The 13659-nt window shown below is 36.3% G+C and overlaps 1 protein-coding gene across 1 annotated transcript in view; it reads left to right on the forward strand.

The window, feature by feature from the left end:
• The window catches only part of CRB1 (crumbs cell polarity complex component 1), a 114076-nt gene extending 101618 nt beyond the window's left edge, over positions 1-12458 (forward strand). Inside the window, 1 exon segment of the mRNA XM_070941064.1 lies at positions 12243-12458. Within this exon segment, the coding sequence (XP_070797165.1) occupies positions 12243-12458 (216 nt within the window).
• Positions 12459-13659: the final 1201 nt, after the last annotated feature.

The following is a 13659-nucleotide window of genomic DNA, read 5'->3' on the forward strand; positions in this document are numbered from 1 at the left end:
ACTCCGTTTCCTTTCCTTTCCTTTCCTTTCCTTTCCTTTCCTTTCCTTTCCTTTCCTTTCCTTTCCTTTCCTTTCCTTTCCTTTCCTTTCCTTTCCTTTCCTTCTTTCCTTTCCTTCCCTCCCCTCCCCTCCCCTCCTCTCCTTTCCTTTCTTCTCCTTCTTTGTTTTGACTCCTAGTCACTGCCTGAACTGCAGTTTACTTAGCAAGGTTTTTCAGAAATGATTTGTTGTTGCCTCCTTCCTAGGCTGAGATACAGTGACTGCCCCAAGGTCACCCAGCTGGCATTGTGCCTAAGGCAGGATTAAAACTCACAGTATCCCAGGTTCTAGCCTGATGCCTTAATTACTATAGCATACTAAAACAGTAGAGTCACAATTCTATTTCATAAACATCACCAAAACTGTTTCTTTCATGTTCATGTGAGAAAGACCTACCAAGAAATAAGGAATAGGAAAACATGTAACATTTGACATTGTTTCTCCAAAGAACTGACTAGTACAGCAATAATGCAACAGTACATGAAAGAACCTCATATTTTGAAAGAGCTGAGCAACCCCACTTCAGATACCACATCAGGGGTGGGTTCTACTTACCTTTACTACCGGTTCGCAATGAGGCCATGCACAGAAGCATTCTGATGACATCGGGGTTGGTGGGCGGAGCCTCCCGCCGGTTTTACTACTGATTCTATAGAACCGGTGTGAACCAGGGGCAACCCACCACTGTACCACATGTTTCTATCTCTTTTTCTGCAGCCTTCTCAAGAACGTCCCCATGGTCAATATTTGGTTCTAGTCTAGGCTATTGTATATTGGCGTGAAATCATGTAGAATAAGTGAATTAAGCCTCTTTTAATTTTAATTAACCTATGACACCTTTAATAACATCACTGCCCTCCTGCATTATGAAATAATTAGAATTAAAATAAACACAGTTCCCAACATCTCAAAGGATTTGTTACTTGACCATTCTTTTCCCCTTCACTAATTGTTTGCATATGGAAGATACAGGGTGTTCAGACCAGCATGCCAGATAATTAGTGGAGAAGCTCAGATGAGTCTGTTGCCCCATCTTTCAGATCATATCAGCTTTTTAAAAAGAAATTATTCACAGCAATAATGTTCACAGAAGCTTGCTAACACAAGCCACAGTTATTTAGATGACAATAAACAATGAGATAGCAGGGAGTCACATGTTGGACACAAGACCAATAGCACACTACCTTCTGCTATGTTTAGTTGGAAGCAGAAATTGGTTGCACTGTAAGTGTTGCAGCTACGTACAGTAGATGAGGGGTTGACTTGATATCCAGCTGTGACAGCATGAAACCTTTTAAATGTTTTGCTAATCAGAGATTCATGATAGCAGTAGAGACATGTTCAATGTTATTTGCTGAATTCTGGCACTAACTGGTTAGAACAGTTTTCTCTGAAATATGTTCAAAAATCTATGCCACAGACATGATTGTTAAGGAAATACCCTGAAACTGATGGTATTTGCACGTACATTGATTGTTCAAAATGATAGGCAGATGTTGATGAAGTTTGCAATATTACATGCTGATTAAATGGCATTGAGAGAAAAAAGCTTGAAGTACCTATTTTAAAAAATGTGAATGCTACTGTCGTTAATTTTGTAAATTTCTTTATGATTTTTTAAATTTAATTTTATAATTAATTTTTAATGAAATAATTAATTTAATAATGAAAGAAAATAATCTTAATCTTGGGCATTCCTTGTTCAGCCTTGTATCTTCATACTCTACTTCCTTGAATGCAGTGGTTGAAATATAGTTTTCCAATCCAAGAATTACAGAGTGGAGATTTTCACAGTTGATATTTATGGATGGAATGACTTTCAGATGCTACTGTATGAGACAAGGAATTCATTATTTCATGCAGTATTACACAGAAGTAATTTCCCCAATTCATTAATTGTTGAATTGATATATAGCAGGAAAAAAAGAAAGGATAATACAACAGTATAGAATCTTGGCACTGGGCTTATACATTTGTTGATTGAATAAATTAAATACCTGTTTAATAGCATCATAAAGAAAGACATATCGATTTTTACAATTGTACAAAGCATGCATGTGAAAGAAAAAATGGCCCCAAACATTCCATTATCCATTCCATTGACTTAAATTTGATAATTTTGCCATCTTACTTAAATGATACTCTCAGTAGCTAAAAGAAAGACTACAATGCACCAAATTGCAACCATTACTCATAGGTCAACACTTTTCATAGGTCATTTCCCATTCATCACTAAAGCAATCTAAAACCCATCCTCGTTACTGATATGGTAGCACAATGCTTAGATGATTTAAGAAGATGTTGTAAAATGCTAGAGGGAAATTATCACAGTACTGTAGCAACGTTTACGAAATGAAAACCAGAAAATACCAGTGCAAATTTATGTAGGACATTCATTCATTTAACTCAACAACCAAAATACACCTTTTTGTTACTGAGAAGGTGCAAATCACGATATTTCTGAACATCAAGAATGGAACTTGAGAGCTTCACTGCTGAAAAGGATTTCATGTTAACAGTGTGGCCCTGTTCCTTTTTTAACTGTCTATTAAATCTGTCAAACTAAGAGTGAGACACACTTAGATGCACATATCCAAATATTTTAAAATACTATCAATGAAAAAAAAACAGGAAAAAATACTTGGAGTACATAAGCTTGTTTTCTCTGATTTATTCCAGCACAAGGATCAAAGTGATCTTTAAAAATGCCTTTACCTAGAAGTCAATCTCCACACTCTGTTTTCAGTTCTTCTGGCAAGCAGGCAGTAGAATAAGACAATAAAGCATTATCAGTGTCTCTTCTAGTGTTTTTGCCCCATTGGTAGTTCCAGTAGTAACTGCTAAGCAGCTACCATTCACACAAACATACATAAAAGTTTATGTATGTTTTATTTTTCTGAGCTTTATTTTTCTTTCAGCAGCAGCATCCATCAGGACAAGACAATAGAATAGGGAGACAGCTCTTAAGGAAAGCATTGATTATGCAATGGCTTAGAGTATTTTTAATATTTCACAATATCCATTAGAAGTCCATCTGAGTCCACAGTCCTAAAACTGCTCTACTGCACCACTGGCAAAGTAACATAATTTCCCCCCCACTCTCTCCCTATCACTCCCACCATTTCATTCTCACAACAAACCTGTCAGGTAGGCTAGGCGGAGAGCTAATGTCTAGATCCAAATTTGATAACTTTAAGACTTGTGGACTTCAGCTCCCAGAATTAACCCAGCCAGCATGACTAGCTGAGGGATTCTGGGAGTTGTATATCCACAAGTCGTAAAGTTGTCAAGTTTATAAACCCTTGGTCTACTTACAGATCACCCTCTGAACTTCCCATTTAGTGGACTATAGTTAATTTTATCAGTTTTTAAATTCAAAGTTAAATCTGTGAGAGGGAAAAAACCCAGTTCATACATAAGGGGTTGGGAAATGATGGCAAAATAATTTATAATATTGTATCAATTGTTATTTATTTATATCACATTTAGTCTCCAAAGAGTCAGAACACTACAACCTTCAACTAAGAAAGAGTAAATTATCAAAATACTGAATGAGTTTGGTTCTAAATATGAATAGGCACATGCTACCTAAGGAGTTTTATATGAACAAATCTCCCTTTAGCTTCTTTTGAAAAAATTCACGTGCCTTATCTGAGCAGGAATCTGCAAGCTTGCTTCAGATTTCTCCAGTCATTCTTTATTTTTTTAAAAAAAGGATTCCTAAATCCCTATAGCTTTTATTCAAGATTTCAGAGCTCTTTCGGCTTCCCTCCAAATTCCTCTGATGTTTTGCCTGAGGCAGAGCCCTTAAATTCATTTCTTATTTTGTTTGAGGTGAAAATGTGGGGGTCTCCCTGCTTAACATTCAATACACATATTCCCAGTTAATCAAATGAGGGACAAAGGTTCCTCAAGAGATGCAAAAAAAAAAAAAAAGAGGCACTGCCTTGTTGATAAAGGCAGGAAAGAGTTCTCAATTCCCAAATACAAATGAATCCAGGCCTGATCCAAAAAGGGCTAACTGACTCCTTGAATACGGATAGGATAGGATAGGATAGGATAGGATAGGATAGGATAGGATAGGATAGCCAGAAGAAATATTTTATGCCTAACATTCCAGAGAGCTCCTCCAATAATCATTTTATTTTGTTCCTAAATGTGCTAAAGGAAAGAGATGCTGCCCAGGGAACTGTCATGTAAGAGATAGCATATCCCACAGCTGCATAGTGGACAGAGCAAGAGGTTCAGAAGGCAATCCTCCCTAAATTCTCTTAGACTACAAAAGTGACAGCAAGAGAATTATACTTTAAAAACTTGCAAGATTCTGTTAACAGTAGTTTTACAATACTACTAGAAAAAGTCATGTTTCCCATCTAGTGTACCTTGTAAGGCTATCAATACTACAAGTCTGAAAGTACAATTTGTCCACCATTGACTTTACAGCCCAAGAACTTTGAGAAGGTTCCTTCTGAACTTCTTGCTCTGCCCATTATACAGGTGCAGGTTATGCTATCTCTTATTTGACTATTCCTTAGACAACATCTCTTCACTCCATCTCCCAAGGTCTTTCCCATATATACCATAATACTAAAAGATATGCTTGAATAATTATATTTGAGTACAGCCTATCTGGCAAGCAGGCAGTACTAAATGTTTGCTTGTGCACATATTCTAACCATTTGTTTCTGATGTCTAGAGTAATGTCAAAAAGCTCCTTTACCACATCATCATAGAGAAAGAGGAGAGAGATGGAAGTGCATGCTATAGAAACAAATTTGATCTAGAGCTAATATTGTTTTTCTAAACAACTGGCTCAAAGAACTGCTAAAAATTTCCAAACATTTAAAAGGCAGATTAAATCCTGTAATGAGGATGAAAGTGAATTTAAATTTTACTTTAAAATAAAGCAAACCCTGCGATTAAGAATCCAAGCTAAAATAAATTGAAATTTAAAGCAGTGAGGAAAGTAATATAAATAATAAATGGTTAGAAAAAGATTATAATTATACAGGCAATTTACATATACCACCACATGTAGCTAAACACCATCTTTTGGTACCTTTCAAGTCCCAGATTATATTTCTTTCTTTATAAAGATTGTTTAGATAAATGCACAAATAAATGGAAAGTGATAATCTTATAAGGTAGACCAGACTAAGAAACCAATGTCACACAGGTGATACAGGACTGGTATTATTGTAACAGCCATAGCAACAGAATCTTGCAAATGAAAATGTGAGTCATCTTTCTCTCACTTTATTTAAATGTGAACTAGGGAAGATGTTTACTCAATTTCACGGAATGGGTTCAAGCCTTGTTTATCTTTCCATTACCTTAGCAGCAACTCTTCATCCTGTCCTCCAAGGCTATTCCTTGGGCTGAGATGGCAGGGGAATTTTCATGCTAAGACACCCCCCCCAACCCCCTTTCATTGTTGACTAATATGGGTGCATGTATATGTCTCTGTGTGTGTTTTATGAATAATTAAGGAAACAACATAATTTTTTCTGAAACATTCATAATAAAGTGGGGTGGAAGTTTGGAACTCAATCCCTATTAAAAACCAAGAAATGATATTTTTTTCCCAGATATATAAACTCTTTTTCCCAGAAAAAGAGTTTAGGATTCATTAAGTAAATTCACTAAGCTGGGTACAGAATCTCACAGCTTCAACACTCCACCATCCTTCATATATATAGTCTAGCAGGTGATGGGAAAAGCTTTTCCCAGGGACCCAAGAGATCTGCTATCAATCAGATTAAATACAGAATTAGAAGGACTGTCGGGTGGGATTAAAGCAGCTTTGTATGTTTCCATCACATTAGAATTTTTTACTTCTTTAAAAATAATTCCCATTTATACCTTAGAGGTTCAAAATGTGGTCTCCAACTCACTTGTAGGGTGAATCTCAACATGCTGCCTGAATTATCCTTTTGAGTAACTCTGGACACTTACTTACTTACTTACTTATTCAGCGTATGGTATATCATTCAAGGACCTGGAATATATATTTACATATCATCTAAATTAATAAAACATGATAAAGTATAAATGTCAAAAAGATCTATGTTCAAATATCAATGTCTAGACCCATGATGGCAAATCTATGGTATGTATGCCACAGGTGGCATGCAGAGCCTTCTCTGTGGGCACGCAAACTGTTGCCCCAGCTCAGCTCCATCACACATGCGCATGTGCCTCCCCCTGGCCAGCTGGTTTTTGGGTCTCTGCTGAGCATGCGTGGGGGCTGGGGCACATGTGGGAGATGTGTGTGCATGCACAGGGGCAGGTCACGTGCGGGAGCCATGCACACATGCACAGGGGGGTGGGGCGCATTTGAGGGGTCACATGTGTATGAGCAGGGGTACAGGGGGGAGTGCAGGGGGGAGTGCACGCATGCATGGGGTGGGGTGTGTGGGGGGGTCACACGTGCATTGCATTATGGGTGCATGCATGCACAGCAACGAAAAGCTTAGCCATCCTTGGTCTAGGCCATCCAACCATTGAAGCATCATTTATATTAAACAAATCAGATATTGGACCTCAACCAGTCACAATGTGATGTACTGTTTGATGTGGGACCCTGCAATCACACTGAGCAGAGGATACTATGGTCAGTTTATACTGGGAGATGTTATGTGAGATGCAAAACCTATTCAGGATTGTCCATTGCTGATCTGATAGTTCAAAGCCTAGCACTTTTTTTGTGGGGTCATTTATATGTATTCCTATGTTTGGATGTTGAGCGACCCATTTGACTTTCCACTGGGAACTGATGTTAAAGTTGTTGGGCAGCTTTACATCCCTAATATCTAGGAATGGAAGACTTCAGATTGGAGAAGACTCCCAGAAGTGAATTTAGAAAAATGTTCAGCTAAGGTCATATAGTCAGGGATTCAGTAACTTACAGTCCTAATGTGTCTGATGGGCAAAAATTTGAAGAATACTGCAAACACCATTGCCCAGCCATATGTAGAAAGAAAGAAAGAAAGAAAGAAAGAAAGAAAGAAAGAAAGAAAGGAAGGAAGGAAGGAAGGAAGGAAGGAAGGAAGGAAGGAAGGAAGGAAGGAAGGAAGGAAGGAAGGAAGGAAGGAAATTCCTGAAGTAGAGTGAAATTAAACATTTTCCCCCAAACATTTAAGAAATTACGGTGGAAGAATAGCCTATTATTTCTCATCTGCGATGAGAATGTTATCTAATAAAAGTGAGTTTGTGTGGAAAATACCATATGTCCGTACAATACAATATATTCCATTTTCCCAGACAAAAGAGAATTAAGATAATTAGATTACTAGATCCTTAAAGAGATTCATGGAGTCAATTTTACATGGATCCACTATCAACAATTTATTTGTTATCTGTCATGTGACCCTGTGATTCTGTTATCATGGGAAAATAGAAACTAGATTACTATCTTTCCTATAGATGCTGAGCCCAAACAATTTTGCTCAAAGCAATCTGTAAGAGTCATTGTCAGAAATACCACTCTGCAGATATAGTCAAATTTGATTTCTTAATCTTCAGGAAGTGGCTTTTGAAAGCTTTGGTCTGGTTTACTTTTTTTTTTTTAAACCCTCCTGGGTTCTTTTGTTTTTAAATATTTTTGGAGTTATGCCCCAAGCATATAATCTGTTTTTGACAATTCAATTGTCACTAGTATTCCAAATCAAAAGTACCAAAACAAAATCGGAATTGACAATCAAAATTCTCCCAGGGTGATGCTGTCCAGCACGTCTGTTTTCCCATGGTACTTCTAGTTACATTTGTGCTTCTTGATACAGATAGGGAAAATATCTTAATATCTTTCATAGCTCTTCAAATTCAAGTGTCCCTCAACAACTAATTAATGTCACCTGGAAAATATTTGATGCTAGTGGTGATGCCATGAAAGTTTCCTGACACTGTATAAAATATTACATTGTTGAATATAATACAACTTTCTTCATTCTAATATTTAGTATTGTTTATATTATATTTATTTTTATTATAAAAGCTTCTATGCTGCTTGAATCATGCTATTCTAAGAAACTTACAGTAAAATATACATTGCGATAATTTAAAAATTATCAGCATTATTTAATAATTACAGTAATAATTTTAATATAAATCTTACATAATCACAATATCATTATGGAAACGATAATTGTTTTCCATATTTGACATAGGCTGCAACTCATAACCAATGGCTGGTGTCTTTGCAAAGGTTTAATTTAACTTCAGGACAGTCTTAAGTTTAAAAAAAGATTCATATAATAAATTAATTATTCTTGCATGCTGTTGCCTTTATGAAGAAAGAAAAATAAACACTAGGAAACAACAGGGAGTCATTTATTATTAATAGAACTGTATGTGGGCTTAGCTGTACTAATAAAATGAACTAGAGAAACTCCTGCATTTATAAAGTTTTGTTTGGAGTAACCTTTGAATTTTTGTTGACTGGTTTATTGACTGATTGATTGATAAAGTTGATGTTTTAAAAAAATACTTTTATTAAGCCTTTTTATTTTTAAAGAGAGAGAAAAAGATACACAATTAGAGAGAAAAAAGTAATACAAATGAAATGATTAAACAGAAATTTTACAAGCATCATAATTTCAACATTTCATTAACTGAATTAAGTATTGTTTTTAAGATTTCAGGTTGTTCTTAAAATTTATAATATAAATATATCAATAGCACAGTCAGCACAATACAATTCATAAAGTAAAATCAAATACTGTCCAAGCTGTTGAGGGTCTATTCTGATTTTACTGAACTTATAGTCCTAGAATGTAATGAAAATTCATATGTAGAATTATATATAAATGGTTTTCAAGTTGAATTCAATTCTATGTCATATTTACTTCTAAGAGAGAAAGTTATTTTAGACATGGAGGTATACTCTCCCAATCTAATTATCCATTATTTGAAAGCAGATTTTGGAATGCTGTCTGGACACATGTTGCTTTTGAATATATCATATATTTTAATTTGTATATTATCTGTGTTTTTCCTCCAGTTTTGATATCATGATCATCCTCTTCCAATACAGTCCCCATCCCCAAATGTATATGCAGAATTTAAGTTGAATCAAATAAAGAGTATATAGACTTGTCTTGCTCATTTGTCAATCTAGACCAGTCGGTTTCAACAAATTCTACCTGATCTTTAGCATCATGACCTGTGTAAAGGTTTCCCATTCAAACAATTGAATGCTCTGGAATTCTCATTTTCCTCTCACTCTCTTTCCACAACTTCAAATGGTTAACATAATTAAAGGCCTTTCCATAATCAATGAAGCACATATTGACATCTTTTTGGTGTTCTTTGGCTTTCTCAATTACCCAGCAGTGTGCATCAATAATAATTCATACTGTTGTTCTGTGCATCTCTTGTTCCTCTGTGCATCTCTTGTTCCTCAGCCTTTTCTAAAATCAGTTGAATGTCTACTATCTTCCTTTTCATGCAGGGCTTTAAGTTGTGTTGGATTTTCCTAAACCACCACCACCTCCTCCTCCTCCTCCTCCTCCTCCTCCTCCTCCTCCTCCTCCTCCTCCTCCTTCTTCTTCTTCTAACTCTCCTCCTCCTCTTCCTCCTCCTCCTCCATATATTGTAAGTAGACTGAGCTTTTCCAATTTGTTAGCCACTGTATCATGGTAGAGATTTGTTAGGATAAATTGATTACATCCTTGATAGATACTTCTTCTGTTACTTGCCAGATATCTGTAGAATTCCATCAATTTATGTGGTGTTCCACCTTGGTAATGACCAATAACAAAGGTTCTTATACATAGGGAATATCTTCTAAGCTATATTGGATAGTGACACCTCTACTCAACAGAATTTCAGTATATATTCCATTTTTGTTTGATCTTCTTGGAATCTCTTACTGTTGGATCATTTGTATTCTTTAGCGTTTCAATTTGAGGTTGGAACTGCCTTTAGACTTTAATCTTTGATGTGGTTAGATTGTTATTACAATACCAATTTTTCTCGGCTCTCACAGCTGTCTGAAATACTTTTCAATTCCTTCTTGAGCTCTTTTGCACATGAGCAGTAATCTGTTCCATAGTCTGGCCATGCCTTTGCTGTTGTAATTGATCTTTTCCATCTATTTTACCAATAATACGATTAAAATTATTTCTATGTACTCCATCTTGGAATATCTATTTGTAAAAATTAGGGTTGTTTGAAGTCTATGTTGGCAATAAAGAAATCAGTGGATTTTCAGAAACAAGTCATTCTCCTGCTTCATTTCAGTTTTTTCAGTTATAGAGTCCATCTATATTTTTCTCCTTGTATGGTTGCTAAGCGTTCAAAAATAACTTGATGGCACATAATCAATCAATTTCCAACTTGGAAAAGATTAGCATTCTAGTCTTCAGATACCTGTAGCACATGTTTGGTCAGTTTTAGATTAAACACGACTGTAAAACTCATCAGCTTTCTTTTTTTCTGTATCAGTGTTAAAGTATAAACTTGGATAACTATCATATTAAAGCATTGACCACAATGTCTAGTTGGTATTATTTGGTCATTAACTATATTATATTCTAGTACATCTTTGATATCTCTTTCTTGACTATGAAAGCAACATGATTGCTTGTTTTTCATATCCTGAGTAACAAATAATGTGATATTGTTAGTGTCCAATACTAATTCATTTCTAGTTGGCTAAGGTCAATATATAGCCAATTTCATCTTCCATTGTGTTGAGCTTTCCTGTGTTCATGTTTTTCACATTTCCTGATCCCATTGCAATTTTTTGTCCTGCATGGTAACATCACAAAGTAGCTGTCTCAAAGGCTTTAATCTAACTGTGTCATAATCATTATTAATACCTGACAGAACCTCAGCAATTCCTCAGTAGCATATTGAATGCCATCCATCTAGGAGCCCATTACTTGGCATTATGTTGTCTTTACTTTATCTTGTCTATACATGTGTATGATTGTTTTGAGGGGGAGGGATAATTCAGAGTACAGGTAGCCCTCGACTTATGACCAAAATTTATATTGTTAAATGAGACAGTTGTTAAATGAGTTTTGCCCCATTTTATGACCTTCCTTGCCACAGCTGCTAAGTGAATCACTGTAGTTCAGTGGTGGGTTGCCCCCAGTTTGCACCAGTTCTATAGAACCAGTAGTAAAACCAGCGGGAGGCTCTGCCCACCGACCCCGACGTCATCAAAATGCTTCTGCGCATACGAGCGAAGCAAGCGCGTGCGAATCGGTAGTAAAGGTAAGTAGAATCCACCCCTGCTGTTGTTAAGTTGGTAACACAGTTAAGAGAATCTCACTTTCCCACTGGCTTTGCTTGTCAGAAGGTTGCAAAAGGTGATCATGTGACCTTGGGGACACTGTTGCCAAGCATTCAAATTTTAGATCATGTGACTGTGGGGATACTGCAAAGGTCTTAAGTGTGAAAAATGGCCAGCATCTTCCCATGTTGCCACTGTTGAATGTAAGTGCTTGCTTTCTTTAGCTGGGCAGCTGGAACTTCAGACTTTGGGAACTCTGCTGGGTGTATATACTCTTATCTATATATCCCAACATTCCCCACTCATTTCTTCTGTCTGTAGTTTTAGATTACCACAAGAAATGTTTTTCTCTTTTATATGCAGCCTTGCAATATACCCAAAGATTTTAATTAGTATTGAGCAAAATATTTTTTTCTGTACTTTTAAATCAGGTTTCAGTTTGATGGGAGAAATTTTATCCCCTCCCCTCAGAATAAGCAAATTTCATTGACTTAGTTGGGATCTCGCACCTTTGATACAAGATGACTGAAGAATGTTATGTGAATGTCCTGCTGTTTATTGTATCTCTGTAGTGATTTGCAAGCAACTTGGCGCTCTGAACTCCCATCCTGTGGTGAAGATACCACTGATATAGTTTTTTTTTACCATGGTAGCTCTGAAGTATAAGAAAATGGGGAGTCAACCCTATGGCTGCAACATGCTGAAAAACAAGCAGCAGCTATAGTTGTCAGGAAATTAGACAAATTTTAATCTGGATCTTCAATATTGTTGTTATTCCTAAATTTGTTCCTATATTGAAAGTTTGCTGTATGTATAAAGATAACCAGCTAGATTTTCTCCCTATGGGGAGAAGTATCCTGAAATGTACTCATGACTGTAAGCCAGTTATTTCCATGATAAAATTGTATTTATTATTTTTTCTGCTTCAGTGACATAATATTGTTCCTTCTTTCCATTCTTCCAGCTGACAGCTGATCTATCCTTCAATATATTCACCACCATTGGCTCAATGATCTTGGTCTTGTTGCTGATCTTTCTTCTGGTAGTCATAATTTCCATCATTACTGCCAATAAACGTGCCACTCAAGGGACTTACAGCCCCAGTCGCCAAGAGAAGGAGGGATCCCGGGTTGAAATGTGGAACATGGTGCAACCTCCTCCCTTGGAAAGACTGATCTAACTGAAATTAATAATGATCTTCTCAATCGATAACATAAAACAAAAAGATTGTTTTGGATACCACCGTAGAAGCCTATAAGACCATAAGGATTTCTGCCATTAAACTCAGATACCTTGCTTATTAATCAAAGGAGGCTTCAAGATTGCATGAGACTTTTCAGCTTTGCCTTTCTAGTGGTAGCGTTTTGCACATTCAGTGCCTGTGGAAGGAAGAGAACATTTTTTAAAAAGCCAAACTATCCCTCTGTCCTTGCTTGCACAGGAAAGCACTTTGGCATGCAAGACTTCATTCTGGAAAACGTTCATGATAAAAGTGGCTGGGTGCCATATCTCATTTTATGGAAATTGTTATTCATTGCGTTGAACATTATATATAGACTACAATCAACTTTAGACTGTAATGGTTCCTGGGATCTGTGTTAAGTGCCTGCATTTCAGATGTGACTGAAAGCCACTTGTTTGGGTCACTTTCCCTTCTGACCATCACTGCAGAAGAATGTTGTCACACAATGATCCATGTACACTCCTTGTCCTTCACTTACTTCTATACAGAGTCTTTAGAAGTAATGGTGTTTCTCTGCAGTACATCAACTTAAATTCTTTAAACAGGAATTAAATCAACATTATGGGAAAAAGCTCTTCTTGCAGCAAAATAAAACTTTGAAACCATTCTTCTCTTTGGAGTGTGTTTGTCATCTTAAAGACTTGTAGACTTAGAGCACAGATGCATAACCCTATAAAACTACCAGCATTTTCAAACTGGGCAGAGATAAATTTAAATGGCTAGGAGAAGAACTAAGAATGCAAGGCAGCGTGCAGATGTGTGTGTGTGGTGCATGGCTGTGCATATGCATGTAAGACACAGAGATGTTCAAGCTATTTATTTTTAGTGTACAAAACTCAGCAAGGCTTTGTTCATCAAGAACATGCTCTTGCCTTATTTTAAAAAAATAAAAAATTCCAGTGGGAATTTTTTTTTGCATTTTAGGATTAGACCAAAACTTTATTAATTTATTACATCATTTAAATCCATGGGAAACAGTAGAAGTTTGCTTCAATGTAGTTGTTTTCATTTGGATTTTATTAGGAAATAATTTGTGCCCTTGCAAATTCCATGTTTCAGCAATTCATCCGATATTATCAAACAGAAACAAGACCGACAGGTCCTAAACCTCAAATTGTCTTTTAGACTGCAGTACATT

The sequence above is a fragment of the Pituophis catenifer genome, unplaced genomic scaffold (genome assembly GCF_029215685.1).
Source record: "Pituophis catenifer annectens isolate HBS135680 unplaced genomic scaffold, rPitCat1.0.hap2 SCAF_3, whole genome shotgun sequence".
Taxonomy (NCBI): Eukaryota; Metazoa; Chordata; class Lepidosauria; order Squamata; family Colubridae; genus Pituophis; species Pituophis catenifer.